The following is a 21,393-nucleotide window of genomic DNA, read 5'->3' as shown; positions in this document are numbered from 1 at the left end:
TGGTCTTATTGAAACAAATGGCAGAAGTTGGCAAGCGTGGCCACCATAGAACTCATTCACTCTAGATCTGTCCTGTAACATACAGCAAGGTTTTCCTCACAGTGGAAATACTTTAATGGCTTCACTTGACTTGGATGAGAAAATGGGAGTTTTTCATATGTTAAGACTATGTCATGCCTATTATTCCATTGTTTATTCAATTCTAACCTATTAATACAATTCATTATTTTCAATTAGAAAATTCCCATTACCAAATGTGATTCACTCAATCCTAGGAATGCAGATTAAAGGCAGAAATGTAACAAACAATAACAAATAATAATAACAAATTGTAGTCATTTAATTTTCTAAAGCAGGACAAAAGAAGATTATTTTTTGGCCACTTGGAGGCAGCAGAACAAGCTGTAAACATACAGTAGTAATGACATACTATCACATTATAAAGTTGATATGGCAAACTAATATAAGCAAATAGTTGCCTATTTTACACATTCAGCAGACACAGAGCAACATTTGCATTTATGTTGTGTCATGTTTCTGGTCATCTGATGAATGTCCGACAATCACACACTGTTTTTCACTGATCTGGTCTCCATCAAACAAATATCTGAGTTCCTAAATGCTAGACTAGGTTCACTTTTTTTTTTTACATTGTTGGTATTGTTACATTGTGCTTTATTATTATTTATTTATTATTTATTATTTAATATTATTGTGCAATATTTTAATACATTTTCTGTAAAAGTTATTCCCCCTAGCACGCAAAAAGATAATGGTTGCTGTTTTTATTTTGCATTTGCACATAGCAATGTCTATGTGTTTGTTTACCTTCTTGACTGCATCATACTGTATGTTGGTGTTGGGCACTGAGGTGGTAGAGTTTCCATTTGTGCCAATGTGAGTCTCAGAGACAGAGATAGGAGGTTGAGGCACACCGAAGACAGTAATGGTCTCAAACTTAAGGTTGTTTGGGTCCCTGTAGCCGGAATGGGTCACCTGCATCTTCAGCACTCCCTATAAGGCAGAGGACATAATGATATGCCTAATTTGCAAACTGATTAGTATTGCTGAATTTACATTCTGAAATATATAATGTATTTTTTTTCTTTCAGTTTTTGTTTTCAATAGATAGAATAATAGGTTGATAGAGCTAACATACAGGAAGAACATCACTGTCATTCATTAAACATGCAAGCCCATTCTCAGTGCTGGGAAGGAGGAACATGGGATACTTGTTCCAACAAAGCTTCAGCAGTGTAACATGGACCAATTATGCTTGGTGGTGTGGTCTCTGTGGGTTTTGAACTTAAGTTCAGATCAGAGGGACTATGTGGGCCGGATTTAGAAGATGGTGTGGATGTGTGCGAGGGAAACTTACATTGACAGCGGAGAACTCGTAGTGGATGTGGTTGCCTGTTTTAACTGTTTCTGTAAAAAGAAAAAAAAAGAGCAGATGTTGATGTTTTTCACAGCAGTTTGACAACAAATATACTGCCACACAGTAGAGAACTGATCTTCACTTGTTAATGTGTGTTAGCTGACTAACTGTATTTGAACAGTCACACTGACTTATGTGATGCTTTGTGCTTGACAAGATAAGAGCTTCAAATTGATACTCATAAAAACATGCCTGTAATGAATGATAATAACAAGATGTGGATGATCCTGTCTCACACACACCAGAACATTTGCATACAATACCTCTGGAATCTCCATCATCCCAGAATAGCTCCCCAGCTGCCTGGTTGTTGTCATCAAGAGCGACGATCAAACCCATGGGGTTATGCCGACTAGAGACACATAAACACACGTTGAAGTACAAACACCATACGCATGTGTATTTACAATTTAATGAATCAAAAAACTACTATCTTTGCATAATAATCAAATATAGCACGAGACACAATTTGATGCATTTATGATTATGATGTATGTACATTTGTTGATGCTCTGTGTATGCTTTTGTGTTTGCATGATAATATGAATGTACATCGCATGTAATTACTGTACGTGATTGCTTATTGAAATATTTAAAACTGTTTGTGCGTGTGTGTGTGTGTGTATGTGGGTGTGTGTACCTGTATGTAGTGGTGACATCAGGTCTCTGCGTGGGAAGGATAGCGCCGCCTCTGATGTGTAAGCCAAGCTTATCAGCTGGCAGATGCATATCAACATACTTTCTGCGGTCTGCCAGCCGTTCCATCTGATTGGTAGGAGAACAGAATCTATTAACTTACCTAAATTCCCCCATGTTCCCCAATCAATGCTCTGTGGGCAAGACAATCTCTGTGTTTCCCATTTCATGGTTAGGACAGACAGTGGCCATGGCACAAGCCTGGGCTGCAAAAGACTGGCTTTGGGCTTGCGTGAAATTTACTTCTCTAGAATTGACTTTTTCTGAGTGAGGCCCCTTAAACACTGACACAGAAACACAGGGAACACCTGTGTGTGCCATTGGTGTAAATGGATCAGTTTTTAGTCTGGGTCTGCAACCCTGCTAGGACATGTATTGGGTCCAAAGCTGCTTTGTAATCTACAACAGTGAAAACAAGATACTACAGCATAGAAAACATAAGCCATTAATTATGACTTTAGGCCTTCTCAGCTATAAATTCCACTCTTAGAAATATTTGAGATATTTGAACCTGATTGCAGCAGTCATTGCATGACGTTTTATTGCATACGTTTACAGAATAATTTAAAGCGCATTTAAAAAAATGCCGGTTTACTTAACCCCTCTGGTGTTTAGCTATGTGTTTTAGATATGCAGATAGCCTTGGTTTTGTTTACTCTGGATACTCCACAGGCCTTACAATGGAGACTTTTCATTGGAGCTACTTTCTACTGATAAAAATATGTCTGTTCAAAGTAAAGTTTGTGGATTATGCACTATTGTAATTAGTAAACCTGTGAGCCCCACAAATAAAATTCCATTCACCTTCATTGTATTGGGTTTGTGGCAGAAATCTCAGAGGACATGTGAACACCTAAGGGAATGAAGCCAAATCCATCTGCATGGCTACCAGTAGAGGTAAGTAAGAAAATATGTATTTTCTGTAATTTGGGTGAACTGACCCTTTACATAGAAGTTATCAGTGAAATAGAAAAATACAGCTTGTTCTTGTAGCTCATAGTTATCAAACCTAAGCCTCATTTCGGACAATGAGCCAATGCCCTTGATCACAGTTGAATTTTTGAAGAAGAAAACAATTTAAATGCTTACAAAAAAGTTTAAAAGTGCTGTTACTAAGTCAGTTGAGGAGTATGTCAAATGTGTTAATTTGTTTTGCATAATGATGTACTCATTATAATGGTATCGTTCTGTACTGCTAAGAAGAACTTATTTGATATGGGGAGACACATTTCTCTCTCTCTTTCTGTGTCTCTCTCTCTCAGCCCCTCCACTCATTTCTCTGAGGGCCCAGATAGAGCACAGTTAATTTCTGATCTCCTGAGGACTGAATCCTCAGACCAGCCTAAAACAATTTAAAACCGTCTTTTCTCCATCTCCTCTCATTCTCCTTTAAACTCCTTCTTTCTCCACGTCATGTTATTCTCTCTTGTGGTGCTCTAATTATTTTTTCTATCCCATTTTCCTCTATTCCCATGGAAGTTTGTGTGTGTGTGTGTGTGTGTGTGTGTGTGTGTGTGTGTGTGTGTGTGTGCAGTACAGTACAGTACAGTAGAGTATGGGCCAGTGTGTGGGCTGAAGTTAGTGGAGCGTCTACAAGCAATTTCAGATCTTATCACCCCCTCATTGTCTGCCTTAAAGAGGTCTTCTCTAGCCGTGTCTTCTCTTCTCTTTATTCCTGCTGGCCAATCCTCCCATCTTCCTACTCTTCTACATACTGTTAATGCCATCCCCCTTTTCTTCTTCCCATCTTCTAGATTTGCCCCTGCTTTTCCTCTCTCTCTCTCTCGCTCTCTCTCTATGTCAAGTAGTATAGTAGTTTAGTTCAGCTCCCATCCTGTCTGTTTTTGCTCCTTCATCCCTTTGTTTTTTTTCTGTTATTCCATTACTCTGTAACTTGTTTTTCATGGTCATTTTCACTACATCCCCCCACACCATTCCATCCTCCTACCCAGATAATCACAGGGGACCAACCAGGATAAGGGGCCGGCGGCAAGACAGCCAATCTAATCGTTCATCTGATCAGTGGGCGCTTTACATCACCACTGTGACACCCAAATAAGGTCCCAAAGGAGCTCAACACCTCTTTTATCTCTCTGTCAGGAAGATAGTCTCTCTACTCTTTTTTCCTGTCCCCTCTTTCACGCTATCTTTGTCCTTACTCTTGCTGTCTTATCGGTCTCGTCTCTCAGTCTCAAACAAAGAACTCCAAGGCAAAGACTTTCATGTGACACGTTATTTTTGTATGTGTTCATTCCACTAACATAATAATTAAAAGCGATTTTGCAACCATTTTTGTTGAGCACTACACTTTTATGTTTACAAATAACCAGGTACACCCATGCAAAATAATGGATTATAATACAGTAACCCTTCAATTATTCATGTTTAGCCTTTTTATCATCCTATTTCCTGTTTATCATATGTATAAGGCTAATGATGTTCAGTTTCATAAGACTGTATCAGAGAGATGTTGATTCAACTCTATGGTTTTTTTTATGCCATTTTGAATCTGATTGCATTTTATTGAAAGGTGTTTTTAATATTCCATTTTCTTCATGTATGTAAATTGGGTAGGAAAAACATAAGAAACACCCACACTGTGCTGTCTAATTAAAGTATAAATCTATTTTTTTCACGGATAAAGTTCCTTTTTTTCTCTAAAATAAATATGTCAGCAACATTTTGAGCTGGAAGATTTGAAGTCTTTGCTGTAAGTATATAAATTATTTTGCAACTATTGATCTTTTCTTATCTGAAGAGGAAAAGCTTTAGAGGAAACTATTTTAAAGTGAGCAGAATATAGTCTTACCGTCTCATAGTCATACCACACAGCATCTGGGATATATGCCCACACCTTGTCCACACCCTGCAGAAAACAAGAACAACATATTTCTTCATATGTGTGCATATTTTAACAAATCTAAACATTTGTTGTTGCTATTAAATATATTATGAAGCTCTGATTTGTAGAGTAGAAATCAAAAGGTGACAGCTTTGTGTTCTGTGTGAAGCATGCTTGTGTTTGATTTGTGTCTGCAGCTAGTAACACCTGCTTTAGCTCACTGCACCAATCCTGATACTTTAATCTTCTTAACAGGGTTAAACACGAGGAGAGAAGCTACAATACACCACAAAAGCAGCGTGGATATTTCTTGCCGCTATAAATCACTGCAACTTAACAATACATTTAAAAAAAAAAAAGATAAAATGTTTCCATCAAGGAGAGTTATTTCAAAACTGCCTACCATCTGATATAAAGTTTCCACAAAGCCCTTGTGACATTTTAGTCTACAGTGCTATGATGATACAGATGATGGAAAAGACAGCATCAAGCGACGACTGATAGGTGACAGCCTTTGATAGCTTAAGGTGGTTGACAGACAGGAGCAATCAATAGAAGAGTGCCAAGCCTTTGATAGCATTGTCACTTCCCTGCTCTTTCTGGCGGGCAGAACAGAGGGAGAGAGAGAGAGAGAGATAAACACAGAGAGTGCAGCAAAAGAAAGAGCAAACTAGAGGTCCTTCTCAAAACAGACCAAATTGTGAAATACACTACGTCAGCTGTGTAGGGCAAGGCCGTCTGTCAAAGTCATCGATGGCACAAACCTCTCTCTCTCTCTCTCTCTCTCTCTCTCTCTCTCTCTCTCTCTCTCTCTCTCTCTCTCTCTCTCTCTCTCTCTCTCTCTCTCTCTCTCAGCATGTTCTATTGTGTGGCCCTCTGAGGCCTGTTATTAGGAACAAGAAAGAGGGTTGACAGGAAGCCAAGAACGAACAAAAAGGTAAGAGAATAAGGAACAAAGGATAAACAAACAGAGGGTAATAAGAGCAAATTTAAAATTCAAAACACGTGAAACTATATAAAGAGTAAAATTTGATAAAGACATATTGCTTTAATGGCCTGCTAACCAAATTAAATGACTTAATGCCCTCTTTGGGATCCACATTCGCAGTTTGAGGCAGATCACCTGTCAGAACCGCTACACAGCCTGTGGGATGACAGCCTGGGGAAATGGATGCTCCCTCTATACCTCGTTTTCTGGTGTCTGATTTGCTTGCGGCACATATCACTCACCACACGGACTAATGGGAAGGGACTGCAGGACTAAGCATGTCTGCTAACTGTGATTGAGAGGGACAAGTCATGAGGCATGTATCCTCATTTAGAGTACTGAAGCTCAGTTAGCCATAAGGTAAGATTTGATCAGGTCGGCTAAAGATTCATACTGGCAGCATGATCAGATGGTAGCTGAGGTAGATGAGAGAAGCAGAGAGAGAGTGAGCGAGAGGGAAAGAGAGATGAGATGAAATGAAATGGGATCACAAGGGTGAGTTGCAGCAGCTGATTAAGAGAATGCAGATGAGATAAGAGAGTTGACGTTTGATGAAAGTATGAGCTAAAAAGTAAAGGGAGTAAGGGACCAGAGGGGATGGCAGAGAGCGAGACAGGAGATCTCCCCAGTTTATCACACAGATCAAGGTTAAAGCATCGACTGATGAATGACGGAGCAAGAGCATCATTAGAGAAAGGCAGAAGCAGCCGGACAAAGTGATAAATACAAAGAGACAGAGAGATATGAGCATAATGAAAAAAGAAAAGAGAAGGTAGGATATGAAGGGTTGTTAAAGAACAGCCTGTGACCTCACTCAAGCAACTGACACTATCTCTTCATGTTGGCCCTTCACAGCCGGATGCATCTGTAACAGATAGTGGGCGCTCTGTTCTTAATGCCTGCCCTTACCCTGGCTTAAACCACAGCATCGCGGCTCAGCAGCACCCTGTCACCACAAAAGATGAATATTCAGCCACACTGGATCTGTCATTTGGAAAGAATCCTTTACAAGTGGCACTGCAGAGGTCAGCAGGGATCTTCAACAGGGGGTCCGGGACCCCTAGGAGGTCCTCAGAGTCAATGCAAGGGGGCCTCCAAATTATTGTTCAAAAACTAAAAAGTCTTAACATGAATCCAAAATCTTATTAGCAAATATAAATCCCAACTGCTAACTGGCCTATAGGTAAGGTAGTCTCTAAGGTAGCCATCCACGGATACAGTTAATCCTAAGGATTCACTGTGACTCATGTATTTATTAAAACATGAATTAAAAAACCATGCCAACAATTATTAAGCTATTTGAATAGCTTTGTATTCTATGCACTAAAAAGGTATGTGTAAAGGCTTTAGGCTGCCCTACACGTTATTGTAGGCCCAGTTTATTATGCAACTTAATTTTATACAATATATGTAGTAGGGGGTTCCTGCTCCGTCTCTCTTTCAGTTGAGGGGGCATTGGCTTAAAAAACGTTGAAGACTCCTATTCTCAGTGTGCCACACTGGTCTGTCAAAACAGGCCATGTTTAGTAATGAAAAAACATAAAACTTCATATGTGAGAGAAGAAAATCATAAGTTACAGTTAGTCTCACAACTTTTATAAAATTTTAAGTTTCTAAACCCTTACATGGGTAGATTTAGGTTACATTATCACCCTGAAGTGTGAGATACTCAATGTCAATATTTCACATTGCTCAAAACCACCTTGGCACTAGTTTTCAATATATTAAGTATGTTCCCATACATGTTGCATTCCTATCAGATACAGATTTTTGTGCTTGCTACCTTGGACCTATTTGGTATTTTTCTGCCTGCCATGAACTTCAGTATGCAGAAGTAGGAGGGGAGGTTATGTGTGATCTTGTAAGTATTGATTGCCACTATTGATCAAGCAGCATGGTGTATTTGTGGTGTTTTGCTCAGGTTTGGTTTAACCTAAATTCTGCGCAGAAATGTTACTCAAAAGCTGGCAAACTCTGTTTGTGGATATGTTGGCCAAATTGATTTGAAATTTGAACTCCCTCAAGCAGAGAAAAAGAATAACTTGTATTTTTCATTCCAACTGTACAGTATACTGCACATGTGGCTGTGTTGTGAATGACTGGTTTCAAACATAGAGCTGCCGGAATGTGCCACGATGCATTAAGTGAGAATTGTCTGGCCGAATGCATTTGCGTCTGTACATGTCAGCAACTGGCTATTAGATGCTCACTTATAACCAAACTACCCCTGCAGCTGCTTACAGTGTCACCCAAAGAGCTTCCACATGACAGCAACATGGTAAACAAACTATTACAAAGTATTTTTTTAATTAAGTTTATTTAATGCACTGTGAATTAATTCAAGATATTTCTGCACCATTACAAGCAAGGTCATAATTTGGCTCCTTGGAGATGCATTTCTATTGCAGACATTTACCTCCATTCAATTATCAGGGCACTTTGATGATGCAGAGCGCATTGCTTTAAAAGAGACAGAAAACAAGTGATTGGTCATAATTGACACCAACCCCTAACACACCACTGATAATAGATTTATTTTAATACTATCCTGTTTACAACTGCACTGCAGTTCAGCTGTGCCTCTGGCCTTAAACAGATTAAAAGTAGGTGCACTGTTGACTGCTATTTGTTTGTCTTGTTTATCTTTTTGATTTGCAAAAATAACAACATAGCATATAGCCTATCCTTGTCCCTACTTAGGACTGCTCAAACCCTGGCTTAGGCATTGCAGGCATACACCCTCCACTTCTTGTATTAGAAACTTTTATCACAATCACACGACTGAAGTTACTTTATACCCGGCCCCACTATGAATCCAATTGCTTTCCACTATTCTGTAATTCACAAGAGGCCATGCTAAATTGCTTATTAATCAGGCCACTTTGACATGACCGCAATTGCTGTGTATGCACGCATACACATGCACGTACAGGCATGCACACAGACATGTGCATATACGTCTCTCACACACACACACACACACACACACACACACACACACACACACACACACACACACACACACACACACACACAAACATGCACAAACACACATATTCACACTTCCATCAACACTTCTAATCTCCTAGTAATGAGGTCAGTGCTCTCATTAGAGCTGAGAGAAAAGAGGGAGGATATGAAAGAGAGAAGAAAGAGGGATGAGAGGAGGGGAGGGCAACAAAGAAAATCCCATGTCATGTTTTCCCAGTGGAGGTCAGTGTGTGTGTGTGTGTGTGTGTGAGTAACTGATCATCTCATCTGCATCATCTGCAAGACACACAATGTACTACATGTACAAATCTATATGTACTGTATGATAGTTCCTGCATTTAGATATGATACAGTACATGCAAGTAGATTTTGATTCAGCGCAGGTACTTGAAGGACCAAATCGTGTTCATATATGTAGGCCTACAGTATGTGTATGTGTGTATTCTCGAATGTTGAGTTTTTTTTGTGTGTGGTGGCTGACCGGTTCTAGTACAGGTGTGATGAGCAGGTGTTTTCCCCAGAGGAACTGGCGGTCCACTGTCCAAGTTGCGTTGTCAGAGTAGAACCTGGATGTGACAAAGAGCATAGAATCAATTAGATATCTTTGTCATTATGCTCTGGCTAACAAAAACATATTTTAGACTAAATGCACCATTACTCTCATTCAGTAAATACCTGTCTTTATATTGCATGCTGCTTTTTTACAACCTTTGGGGCAATGTATGTTAAGTTTGTTAAACATTGTATTACCACTGTTTCCACCTTCATCATTCGTTATTCAATATTAAAATTCAACAAAATTGAAAGAAAAACAAAATCAAGCACATTGTAGTCCACTTAAAATTCCCACTAAAGTTTACAACCTATTATTTGGATGCAGGGATGGTGACGCAGCTTATTATATAATCACATAATTCTGACAATCGCTCCATATCTGAGAAAAATAGACAATTTAAACACGCAAAAAATATTAAATTCTCTCCAATGCCTCATGGCCCTCACAGGGAAGTGTGAATTCTTGCATCACCTTTAAGAAATATACAAATAATTATAATAGCCTACACGGAAACCAATGTTTTTCATCAGTCAAATATAATTCTGTATTCCAAAGTGCAATGCTAAATAAAGCATAAAGTCAGTTTGGTTTGGGGCGCCCTCGTAGCTCGCATGGTAGAGCATGCGCCCAATGTACCAAAGCTAAGTCCTTACCGCAGCGGCCCGGGTTCGACCCGCGGCCCTTTGCAGCATGTCATGTCATGTCATGTCATCTCTCTACCCACTTTTCCTGTCTTCATCTGCCTATCAAATAAATGCCCAAAAAATCATCTTTAAAAGTGACTTCGGTTCATGTAGAGAACTGAACTGAAGTCCCGCTTGTATTGGCTGATTGGCATCAGCTGTTTGTAGTATGCGCTACAATGATTGGCTCATCCCTTGCTCTAGTACCGTCCAATCATATTCATGCAGGTGTAGGGCGCAGACATTGCAACCTGGTACTCTGCTAATTATACTCATGTAAACACCGTTTGCTGTACACAGTCTGTGCTTCTCTTTTTTGATGACTTTCTTTAAAGGAGTAACGTTAATATAATCGCGGTGCACCGCGCGCGTTTTCCGCTGCCCGCGCGTGGTCAGTGTTGGGGAGTAACGGAATACATGTAACGGCGTTACGTATTCAGAATACAAATTATGTGTAACTGTATTCCGTTACAGTTACAATTTAAATAGTTGGTATTTAGAATACAGTTACATTGTTAAAATCAATGGATTACATGACAATACTTCTCCGTTTCACGAGTTTATTCACTCTGAATAAATTAAGCCAACTTTCCAGAAGCCCCGATATGAAATAGAAAAAAATAGCTATTTGCGTGATCAGTCACAGTGGAGTCGGAACCGGCACGACAGAGCCAGGGCAGCAATACGTTTCTATCTTGGAAATTCAAACAGCATTTCACATTAAAGAACGAACAGGGAGAATGAAATACAGCTAACTGTGCCGTGCAGCCTCCGCTTGCCAGCAATCAACCTCCTTTCAGCGTCCAAATTACTCCACCTCCAACCTGAAGAAGCATCTTAAAGTAAGTTATTTTTGTAATTAACCAAGGGTAGTCGTCTGCTGTAGTTTTACTGGTCACCTTGCTATTTTAACATTGACGTGCGACTTTACATTCTCCTAGGTGCTGATGTACTAGCTCCAGAGCCGTTTAAAGACTATAGCCCCGTTTGACATGCTAACTAACGTTAGCTAAAATTAGCTTGTTGTGGTAGCTTGGACTGCAGTTCGATTTTTGTAGTAGGCTATGCAGTTCGGGACTACCAATACAATAATCTATCTGCTTGTTCAGGTACACATTCAGCTAGTTGGAATAAAAAGAACACACCATAATAGGCCTGTTTAGTAAGCTGGATGTGATAGCCGCATTCCTACACTTATAAAACGCAATTCAATGTGGAAGTAATCTTGAAGTAATCCAAGTATTCAGAATACGTTACTCAGATTGAGTAACGTAACGGAATACGTTACAGATTACATTTGTGGGCATGTATTCTGTATTCTGTAACGAAATACGTTTTGAAAGTATCCTTCCCAACACTGCGCGTGGTGAGCTGGTTGTCAAACAGCTGGCACAGATGTCAGAAAAAAAGCTGAGTTTCCCTGTGTTTGCTGTGGGACCTAGGACCACTCTGTCGGCAGACTGCTCACCGGATTCCTACTCGCCATTACACCGGGGTCAAAGGTAAGTGTCTGTGCTGTTCTGCTTGTTGCTTTGTGGTTGCTTCAGGTTGTGTTTGCTTGGCTAGCTATGGCTGCATTGTGGTTGGCTATCTCTGGATTCAGGTTTGCTGCTCTGCCGTTGCTGTTCAAGGTTCAATTTGTTGTGTGCATGAATTATTGGCATTTAGCATCTGCATGCTTGTAGGTAGGCTTATGTGATGTGCTGCTGGCTGTTTAATCTGCTATAATGCTAAATATGTGCACATTCATTTTAAATCTCTGTGTATGCATTTGTATAGGCTACTCATTTGCACTGGTATTAACCAAAAAATGAAGTTCATGTAGCAGTTGAGTTGAAGTCTTGTGTTGTTGTCTGGCAAGTGCTTGCCTTGGTGCTAATGTCCAAAATGATGATTTGAAGTAACCTATGCTTCTGTATGGGCTGAACTGGTTTTGGGAATATTTTCCCCTGGCAGTTTTAATGTGGTTTTTACCGTATTCTATTGCTGCCACAGCTACATGTACCTCCACCACCTCCTGTAGTATTTTACTGACTCCTTGTTGCTGCTCTGATTCTGTGACAGCTCCCTCAAAAAACCGAGCTTTTAGCACCAAACCTAACTGAATGACCATTTGCTATAAATGGCCAATTTCTTGACTCAAGTGTCTCTGCCTCAACTGACATCATGGGGACACTATACTCACAATATTTTGAATGACTTACTCATGCATGACAGGACGTACAACAGTCTCCCCTGTGGTGTGGGCTTTGTAGAAGAGTGTGTAGAGGTAAGGAAGAAGTGTGTAACGTATCCTCAGGTAATGTTTAGAGCTCTCCACCAGTGTTGAGTTGACGCCAAAGACCGCTGGATCCTGGGGCTGTAGACAGAAAGATGGATTAAAGGTATGGGTTTGATGAATGAGAGAGAAGAAGGGTGGATGGAAAATATAGGAGAGACTTTTTTGAATGAATTAATTGAAATGAAGACATACAAAATTGAAGTGAGAGGAAAGAAAGGTGTGATGATGAGGAGGGGAATAAAAACAAGAAACAAATTTTCTCTTTACTATTCATGATAAATACATGGACATGAACCTTAATTGTGAAGATTAAAATGGAAATTAACTTTACATATGACAAATCTGAAACCAGTTTGCCAAGAGAATGAGCAAAAGAGAATTTGAGAGAAATAAATAAAGGGTGGGGGGTGAAGTGTGTGAGAAAGAAACAGAAGTATGATTTAATTCATAAGATAGTGGAGAGTGAGAGGGTGATTAGCTGCTTACAGGCCGTGCTCCTCTCATCTGGCTAATCATTTATGCCCTCAGCACCTCTGAGAGTGTGATGAAGATTGTATGTGTATGTATGTGTGTGTGTGGACTGGCCTGCATGGCCATGTGATGAGAGCCATGATTAGGGCAAAGCAAAGGTCACACATTAGCTGTCTCGTTTAGTGGAAATTGTACTTCAGATTCATCATCATCATGTCCCTTTCCTCAAGCAAATACACCCCTCCCCTTACAACACACAAGTTACCCATCAACCCCCCTTCACCCCCCAAAGCATTACCTCAACGGTGTGCTATTTTCGCAACCGTGATGATGAGCATGGAAATGTCACATGAAGAATTTTGGGAGAGCATCAATTTTCACGCTATTCAATGCTGCAGACAGACTTTTCTCGACCGTGTTCTTTGTGTTCATCTACAATAATAGCTCGGTATGTAGCATCAATATAAACACAGTTGTACACTCAGTGGGTGCTTTTCTCTCTCTGTGACATTTAATTTGACATTTACATTTATAGTGTGGCTTGTTAAAGATAAACACAAATATCTCTCTATCCTCATTATTATTATTATTATTATTAGTAGTAGTAGTAGTAGTAGTAGTAGTAGTAGTAGTAGTAGTAGTAGTACTATTAGAACTTTTATTAGAATTGTTGAGCATTGTCTTTCTGAATCTGGGCTGCTTTGGCCCAGAAAACCTTTTAAAGATTACTAACCTTAGCTAACTGACCATTTGCCAAACCCCTCCCCTCACCAGTGATTGTCATCTCATAGTTTAACAATCATACCTAGACCGACAGGCCTCTGCATTATAAAGTGGTGTGAATGGGGTTGTAGTAAGAAGTGATACTACGTATACAAGAGTTTGGATGTTTTTTATATATATATATATATATATATATATATATATATATATATATATATATATATATATATATATTTTTTTTTTTTTTTATTGTATCCTCTCCAAAACCAAAAACTGACTAAACAAGGACTAAACTGAAATGGATGGATTACATAGTGTGTATGTCGGCTCCAACATTAGCTACAAACGTGAGCATGTCTGGCTATCAAGCCTACTAACTACAGAAGTAACCCAGCACTACTTTGAAGGACTGGGGCATTTCACACTACATTATTTTGTGGAGTTTCAGGTTGCGTTAAAGACATTGGTTATTCCTTCTTATAAAAGCCTTTTAACACTCTTGTAACACTGAAGTGAAACATAGCCTACTGGTTTAAACTATATCTTAAATGACTATATTATCTAACGCTTGGAAACACAGCCAGGTGGAGGTGCTGAAGTGTAGTGTTCTCAGACCGCTTGAATTACAATATGTTGAAAGATTATTATTGAATTTTTGCCCAACAATGCCAAAAATAAAGTGCCTACCACAGCTTTAAGGGCCTGATGCCTATGGCTGCCAACAAACAGAAATGGCCTTGATATTTTACAATATATCCGCCGTATGGCACATCATATTATAGCGATTTAACATAATTTAGCATTACTGTTATCTTTTGCTAAAGTGTAAAAACTTTGAGTATCAGTCTGGCACTGAGCTACTGAGCTTCATTTTACTTCAGGCTCAGATGTTCCAATACCCTGTGCGGCTATAATGGATTTTCAACTGCTAACATTCCCAGTGTTAAACTCAAAATCAGAGGTCCCACAGCTCCCATTTCATAGCACAGTTGTACTAGTGCTGGTATGATGACAATCTCCATGGATACTGAGAGAATTTCTATTTTTAACCACTTGGCATTTTTATAACACCTATGCAATGTTATGAAATGAAGACTAAACCCTGGAGCACTTTTGACCAAGCAATGGCTGTGTGATACATAAATCTAAAACTGACCGTCTAATACAAGAATTGTAGAACAAAATGCCTTTACAGTACCTTGTATCCCTCAGCGTTGTGGTTCCGGCTGAAGGGATAGAAAGCTCCCACCTGCATCCAGCGACGGCATAACTCTTCACTGCAGTCGTCAAAGAATCCACAGATGTCAGCTCCGATCTAAAACACAGGAGGAGACGACAGCTTGACATTTAGCCGGAACCTACAATATATTTCTATCAATGTCTTAAATGTTAAATTCCATGTATTGGAATTGTACAGTTGGCATGCCATTTGATAAACTCAGAGAAAAGAGGGTGCTGTGGATTCCAGCTGAAAATTGTGTGTTGAAACTGAAATAAAATAGCATAGCTCTATATATAATGTAAATGTCAATCCAGGCACCTTCAGGGAAAAAAAACAAACCAACGGAATCTAAGGTCAACAAATATAGTAAATAAGTGGCACTGATGTGATAGCTGGCCACATATTTGTCTTTTAAAATGTCTTTCTTGATGTCTTTTCAATTTAGTCAAGATTTACTGGCAGACAGTAGATGGGCAGTGATCTATATTTACATTAATTTCACAATGGAGTCCAAGAAACAGACTTCAGTCAAAGGCCAGTCCACAGGGACTGCTTGCTTTCGTGTGTGTGTGTGTGTGTGTGTGTGTGTGTGTGTGTGTGTGTGTGTGTGTGTGTGTGTGTGTGTGTGTGTGTGTGTGTGTGTGTGTGTGTGTGTGTGTGTGTGTGTGTGTGTGTGTGTGTGTGTGTGTGTGTGTGTGTGTGTGTGTGTGTGTGTGTGTGTGTGTGTGTGTGTGTGAGAGATAATGTCCAACCGAGATATAGTTGTAAAGACCACCTGACGTGCACAGCTGGAAATATGTGTGTTTTGACTCCCTGTTGTTTTCTTATGGCTGTTTGCACTACAGATGCACCCTTGCAAGTTCACAGCACAGAGTGCACTTGGGTACTGACTAGCAGTGTTTTTTTTCTTATGTTTTTGAACGTGGTGGTGTTCCAGCAATGAGAACCATTGTTCTTCCAGTATTGTTAATGGATCTCGTTCCAGGCACACTTTTTCTTGCCTGCCCTTCTGTCTGTATGCTTACGCCAGAACATAGATCTCAATTAGCAGCTGAATCCTCTTTAAAAAGACAAACAAGGGAAACTTCAAAATGCCAGAACAACATGTTAACTAAACTGAAACACGTGATTAGTGCTACAACTGGCTCTAGCCAACTTTCTAAGATTTGTTACAAGGTCTTTTTGTATGTATTCTACATACATAATAGCATTTTCTTTTTCTTTCATTAAGACTATCTGAGGGGAATCAGAGCATGCATGGAGCTCTTGGGTGCCTGGTGTTTTCTTGTCCCCATGTATGGGCAATTGAAATCAAACAAAACATGGCTTTTTGTGTGTGCTGTGACAATACAAGTAAAAAGGCTTGAAATGAGGTCCAAATTAAAATGTTAACACTTAATTGTATGATGTGATGTTTGAATCTGTAGCTCAAGTGAAAAGCTGAAGAGATTACTCCTTGCAGTCCTGTTAAGTCCTGTTAAGCCACCCCCTCGTCAAACTCGCTTGCTTTAAACATAATACAAACCGTATTTGCTCTTCTGTAAGGGTTTGCTACTCACATAGGGAACCCCAAAGAGCCCAAACTCTAGCATGCCAGGGATGGCCCATTTTATGTCGTTCCAGTTGGCAGCATTGTCCCCCAGCCAGTGACCCGAATATTTTCCGACACCTGGGAAGGAGGAGCGGGTCAACATCAGGGTACGGTTCCCTCCAAACGCACGCTGCAGAGCTCTGTGGGATAGAGAGGAGGCAGTAAGGAGAGAAGCAGAGTGAGAGACAGACAGACAGACAGACAGACAGACAGACTCAAACAGCACAAGGGAGAAAACGATATCAACCACACATACATGCTCACAGAGTAGAAAAATATAGAGATATATTAGGTGGGAACAAAGCCAGCACTAGTTGCACTTTTCCTTCCCTATTGCACATTATTATTTATATATACTTATTTTGTTTGATGAGGGAAATCGAAACCGCATTGATTTCCATGACAATACGAAACCCTGATGATGTTGACGAAATGTGTCTCCTGCCAATAGTACATTTTAATAAGTGGACAGAGGGAGGAAAATAAGGAGGGAGTTGGAAAGGAGACAACAAGATTAACTAGCTTTTATACCAAAGGAGTGAGTCAGCAAGTCAACTTCAGTGGGCTTGTATTTCGTATGGTCTCCAGTGCAGTATGTGCCCATGTGTGTTTGTATATGTGTGTGTGTGGCCATGTGGTGTATCACTTTGTGTATACATTCTGTGTGTCTTTATGCAGTTGTATCTACAGTATATGTGTATACTGTGTGGTTGTGTGTAATATTGTACAGCATAGGCGTAGATTTCGGTGGGTACGCGTCCCCACCACATTTCGTCATGAGTAATTTGTACCCACCACTTTTTTTTAAAACCTCGAGATCAATTTAGTTAAAAAAAAATAAAGTTCATAACACATAGGCCTATAATTCGTGAGCGACAGATAACCAACAAATCCACAAAAAGCTTGATCCCCACAGGACAGGACAGACACAGCCGCTCTGCTGCGGACCTTACAGGACATATGAGAACCGTGGGGAGTCAACCCACAGCCGCTCCGCTGCCCTGCTAAAAATGTGAAGCAGAAACGCTTAATGTCAGATAACATCCATAATAATAGGACTTTCGGTTAGATTTTTTGACAGTTATCAGTGGTTATGATGAGCAATATGAGAGAGAAATTTGGTGATCATTGATTGTTGTTTAGGTTGTCTTGCTACATTCTGTTAAGCTTTTTCCTTATAGGCTCTAATGAAGCAGAAACGCTTATTAGAGAACGTCCATAATAAGACTTTTCCAGTTTAACTAGAGAGAGAGGAGCAAGAGTGATTAGGAGCATCTTCAGCCAGAGGACATTATTTCTTCAGCTTCTTCTTGCGTTGTCACCCCGGTTGGACGTGGGGCTGGCAGCAGGTGAATTGGTCATGCTAAAACCGAAATGAATTAAACTGCCTTGTTTTCTTTTTATGGCTATATGACGCTTACTGCAGAATACATTTTTATTAATTTACAAGTTATCTGATACATTAGACGGCGTCTTTCAAAACATGACCTGCGCAAAAGACAAAAAAAAAAAATGAATATCATTGTACCCAGCACTTCTGGAAATGCACTTCCAAATGCGTCTCTGTCCCCAGCACATTCCAAACCAAACTGACGCCCATGCTGTACAGGGTACTTTTTTGACTCGTTTCTACTTTTTGACTTTTAACCTCAACATCTATGATATATCTCTGCATCAAGGGGTGTGTGCATTGTATTTGTTTAGTTTATTGTTTGAATTGTTTAATGCTATTTTCCATCAGCTGAAAATCCATTAGTGCAGGTGTGTGCTGCTTTCTAATTGATGCAATTTCCCATACCATCTTAGGGTTGGGTACCGAAACCCGGTTCCTACGCAAACGGTAGTATTCGGACAGAATACGTCGCTCCGGACAGCGGCAGACTCTTTTTTTTTTTTTTTCTCCCTTTTCTGCTGAGTGGCGCACGTGCCCGCTCGCGGTGTGAAGCACGTGTCCGCGCTATTCTCGGACATGCACTCTACAATTACTGCTGATACACGGCTTTTTGTACATGCTCCGAAACGGACGTAAAAATATGACACTTTCTCTGTAGTCTGCTGTTAGCTAGCTATTGTAAATGTAGGCTACTTTTTAAAATGCCATATTTTCCTGGGCTCTGGGCTCACCAAAATGGACGTGAACTAGGGCTGGGCGATATATCGATATTATATCGATATCGTGATATGAGACTAGATATCGTCTTAGATTTTGGATATCGTAATATCGTGATATGACATAAGTGTCTTTTCCTGGTTTTAAAGGCTGCATTACAGTGAAGTGATGTACTTTTCTGAACTTACCAGACTGTTGTAACTGTTCTATTATTAATGACTATTTATCTAAAATCTCAGTGTGAAGATATTTTGTTAAAGCACCAACTGTCAACTCTAGAATATATCGCCGCAATATTGATATCGAGGTATTTGGTCAAGAATATCATGATATCTGATCTTCTCTATATCGCCCAGCCCTGTATTAGAAAATATGGGATGTAGAAATAAGTGCTGAAAATGTGTAGAAGAAAAATTTAACAATTTAAAACGTTGGAAAAAACTAAAACAAACCTTATGGAGCTTTGATTTCAAAAAAGGTACTCCTGTTGTTATACAGTATTTATGTTTACATTTTATTGTTATTTGAACAGCTGAGCATTTAATCATGAACAAGGTGAAGAAACCTGTTTATTATTTATTCATTTGATTTTGCAACTGTTCACTGAAATAGCCGGTTTCTATGAAACTACATGTGACATTTCATATTTGGCTTTGACTGAACTGCTCTCACTTTGCGGAAAAAATATCGGGATATATATTGTATATCGATATTCAGCCAAAATATATCGGGACATGACTTTTGGTCCATATCGCCCAGCCCTAATGTGAACGCATATTAACCATTCACTGACTGCACGTGATCCCTAGTAAAATATTACACTTACTCTGCTAGTCTATCATTCAGGACAAGACCCTGTAGCCTAGTGGTGGGGGAGGCAGGACAGCCTCCCCAAATTGTCTGCCATTTCAAACTCATACCTGTGTGTACAGTCCTCTTGGACACCATCTGAGAGAGTGTTCTCCTGTGCAGGACATGCCATAAGTCAGGAGAGGTGTAGGCCTAGTATCTTGCCAGAGAAGGCATATATGTTCATTTTTCTGCAAAAGAACTGCTAAAGTTTAAAGCTGGTTGGCATACCAACTCAACATTTATTTTGTTGTTACTTGTTAATAGTGTAACTGTTATTTGTTAAATTATTGTAGTTATGTGTTAGGCGACTTAGGTTTACTTATTATATATTTAAGTACTTTAAAACGTTAATATATTGTTCAATTTAAATCATTTTCAAAAAAAAAACTCCATTACAAAAAAATCTGTTTAGGAATCGGAATCGTTGTAAAAGTACCGGTTCGGCATCGGAATCGTAAAAATCCAAATGGTACCCAACCCTAATCACCATTAGTGCATATCAAAATTCCGGCAACTGACGCCAACTTTAGCCTTGTGTGACTAGCTGGGAGCTTGGAGACTACAGAACTTCCTGTACTAAGATAAATGTGACTGCAGCCTTTATACCTCTGTGACGTTGGAATGGTTTGTCTTTTGTGCAGCATTTGCTTATGTGCCAGGCTGACTGTCTTGACTGTACTATTTTTATAGTCTTTGGAATGATGAATCCAATATGCTCTTGTGAACCTCCTCTGCTACTCTCTTTTCAAATTGCTCTGTGCTTGTTTACAATTTTGTGATGGAAATAGAGTTTAGCTACATTTCAGACACACCTCGCTCATCACAATATCATTATGTGTGTGCTACCTAAGCACAGTTTCAGAGGCAAGGCATACCTCGTGTAACTTAACGGGCTTCACATCCATTGCCGTAACTTGATTATATGATACTGACATACTGTAAACAAAAACTGGAGTGCCACTTGTACTGCATGCACATGCAATTATGCATAGATAGTATGATCTGGATGTATAGCCTAGGTATAACTGGCTAAATGTTTGCACTCCAGCTAGCGTGTGCACTCAAATAGCAGATGTCCATGTAGTACCCTAAATTGATTGTAACACTACCAACTTATGAGTACCATGCCTATATATCTTTACATAAACCATATATCAACTTTCACCTGCCTAGTGCTTCATCAATTTCCATATCTCAATGCTTATATTCTGTAATCACATTGATGCCTCTTGTGTAAGTAATGGGCCCTTAAACTGTTTCAGTGCCAGACCCAGATGAGAAATTCATTCACTCACCCAGGGAGCCGGGCTCATTATAACATATTTCTCTACTTATCACATGGGATCCAACTTCCAAATGGTCTACAAGAGTCACAGGCTTTGATTTAGCAGAGGGCATACGTCACTGTGCTGCACTGAACTGACAGAATTCTCTGTTGCACTTTTTTTTTCTCCGTGTCGGCTCCATAATTCTGTTGCAATTTCTCAATAGCTTCTTATTCTACTACACTTGATTTTTAGATTTAGATTTTGTGTGTCGCCCCTGTTTTGAAGAGTGTGCAGCAAGTCGGCCTCCGTACAAGCTGGCCAAACTACTTCTATTATTGTGAATGCACTCACTTTTCAGTAGCCAGCACCATAGAGTAGCCATACAGACTGTGGACATCATAGTGGTTCCCCCAGGCCTGCTTGGCATCCATACACAGAGTTTTACTGAACATCACCTCATCCAGGATCTCTGGGGGGAGAGAAAAGAATGGAGGTAAAGAGATGGGGGTAATGTTACAGGAGGTATCAAATTAATGCAATATATAACATTTAGTGATAAAATGGAGGAGGAAGAAGGGGACCAAAGAAACAAGATTCATTGATATGTATATACTGCAATAGGAAGTGGGAACAATGAGGAAATGAAAGACAGAGCAATGGAGGAAGAGGATGACTAAGGGG

The 21,393-nt window shown here is 39.7% G+C and overlaps 1 protein-coding gene across 1 annotated transcript in view; it reads right to left on the bottom strand.

Annotated features, from left to right (window-relative positions):
* The window catches only part of si (sucrase-isomaltase), an 81,417-nt gene that overhangs the window by 36,741 nt on the left and 23,283 nt on the right, over positions 1 to 21,393 (bottom strand). Inside the window, 10 exon segments of the mRNA XM_028572823.1 lie at positions 829 to 1,014; positions 1,379 to 1,428; positions 1,702 to 1,790; positions 2,079 to 2,203; positions 4,944 to 5,000; positions 9,437 to 9,521; positions 12,399 to 12,553; positions 14,868 to 14,984; positions 16,451 to 16,622; positions 21,064 to 21,181. Of these exon segments, the coding sequence (XP_028428624.1) occupies positions 829 to 1,014; positions 1,379 to 1,428; positions 1,702 to 1,790; positions 2,079 to 2,203; positions 4,944 to 5,000; positions 9,437 to 9,521; positions 12,399 to 12,553; positions 14,868 to 14,984; positions 16,451 to 16,622; positions 21,064 to 21,181 (1,154 nt within the window).

Source organism: Perca flavescens, chromosome 3, assembly GCF_004354835.1.
Source record: "Perca flavescens isolate YP-PL-M2 chromosome 3, PFLA_1.0, whole genome shotgun sequence".
Taxonomy (NCBI): domain Eukaryota; kingdom Metazoa; phylum Chordata; class Actinopteri; order Perciformes; family Percidae; genus Perca; species Perca flavescens.
This window is presented reverse-complemented; position numbering and strand designations above follow the sequence as displayed.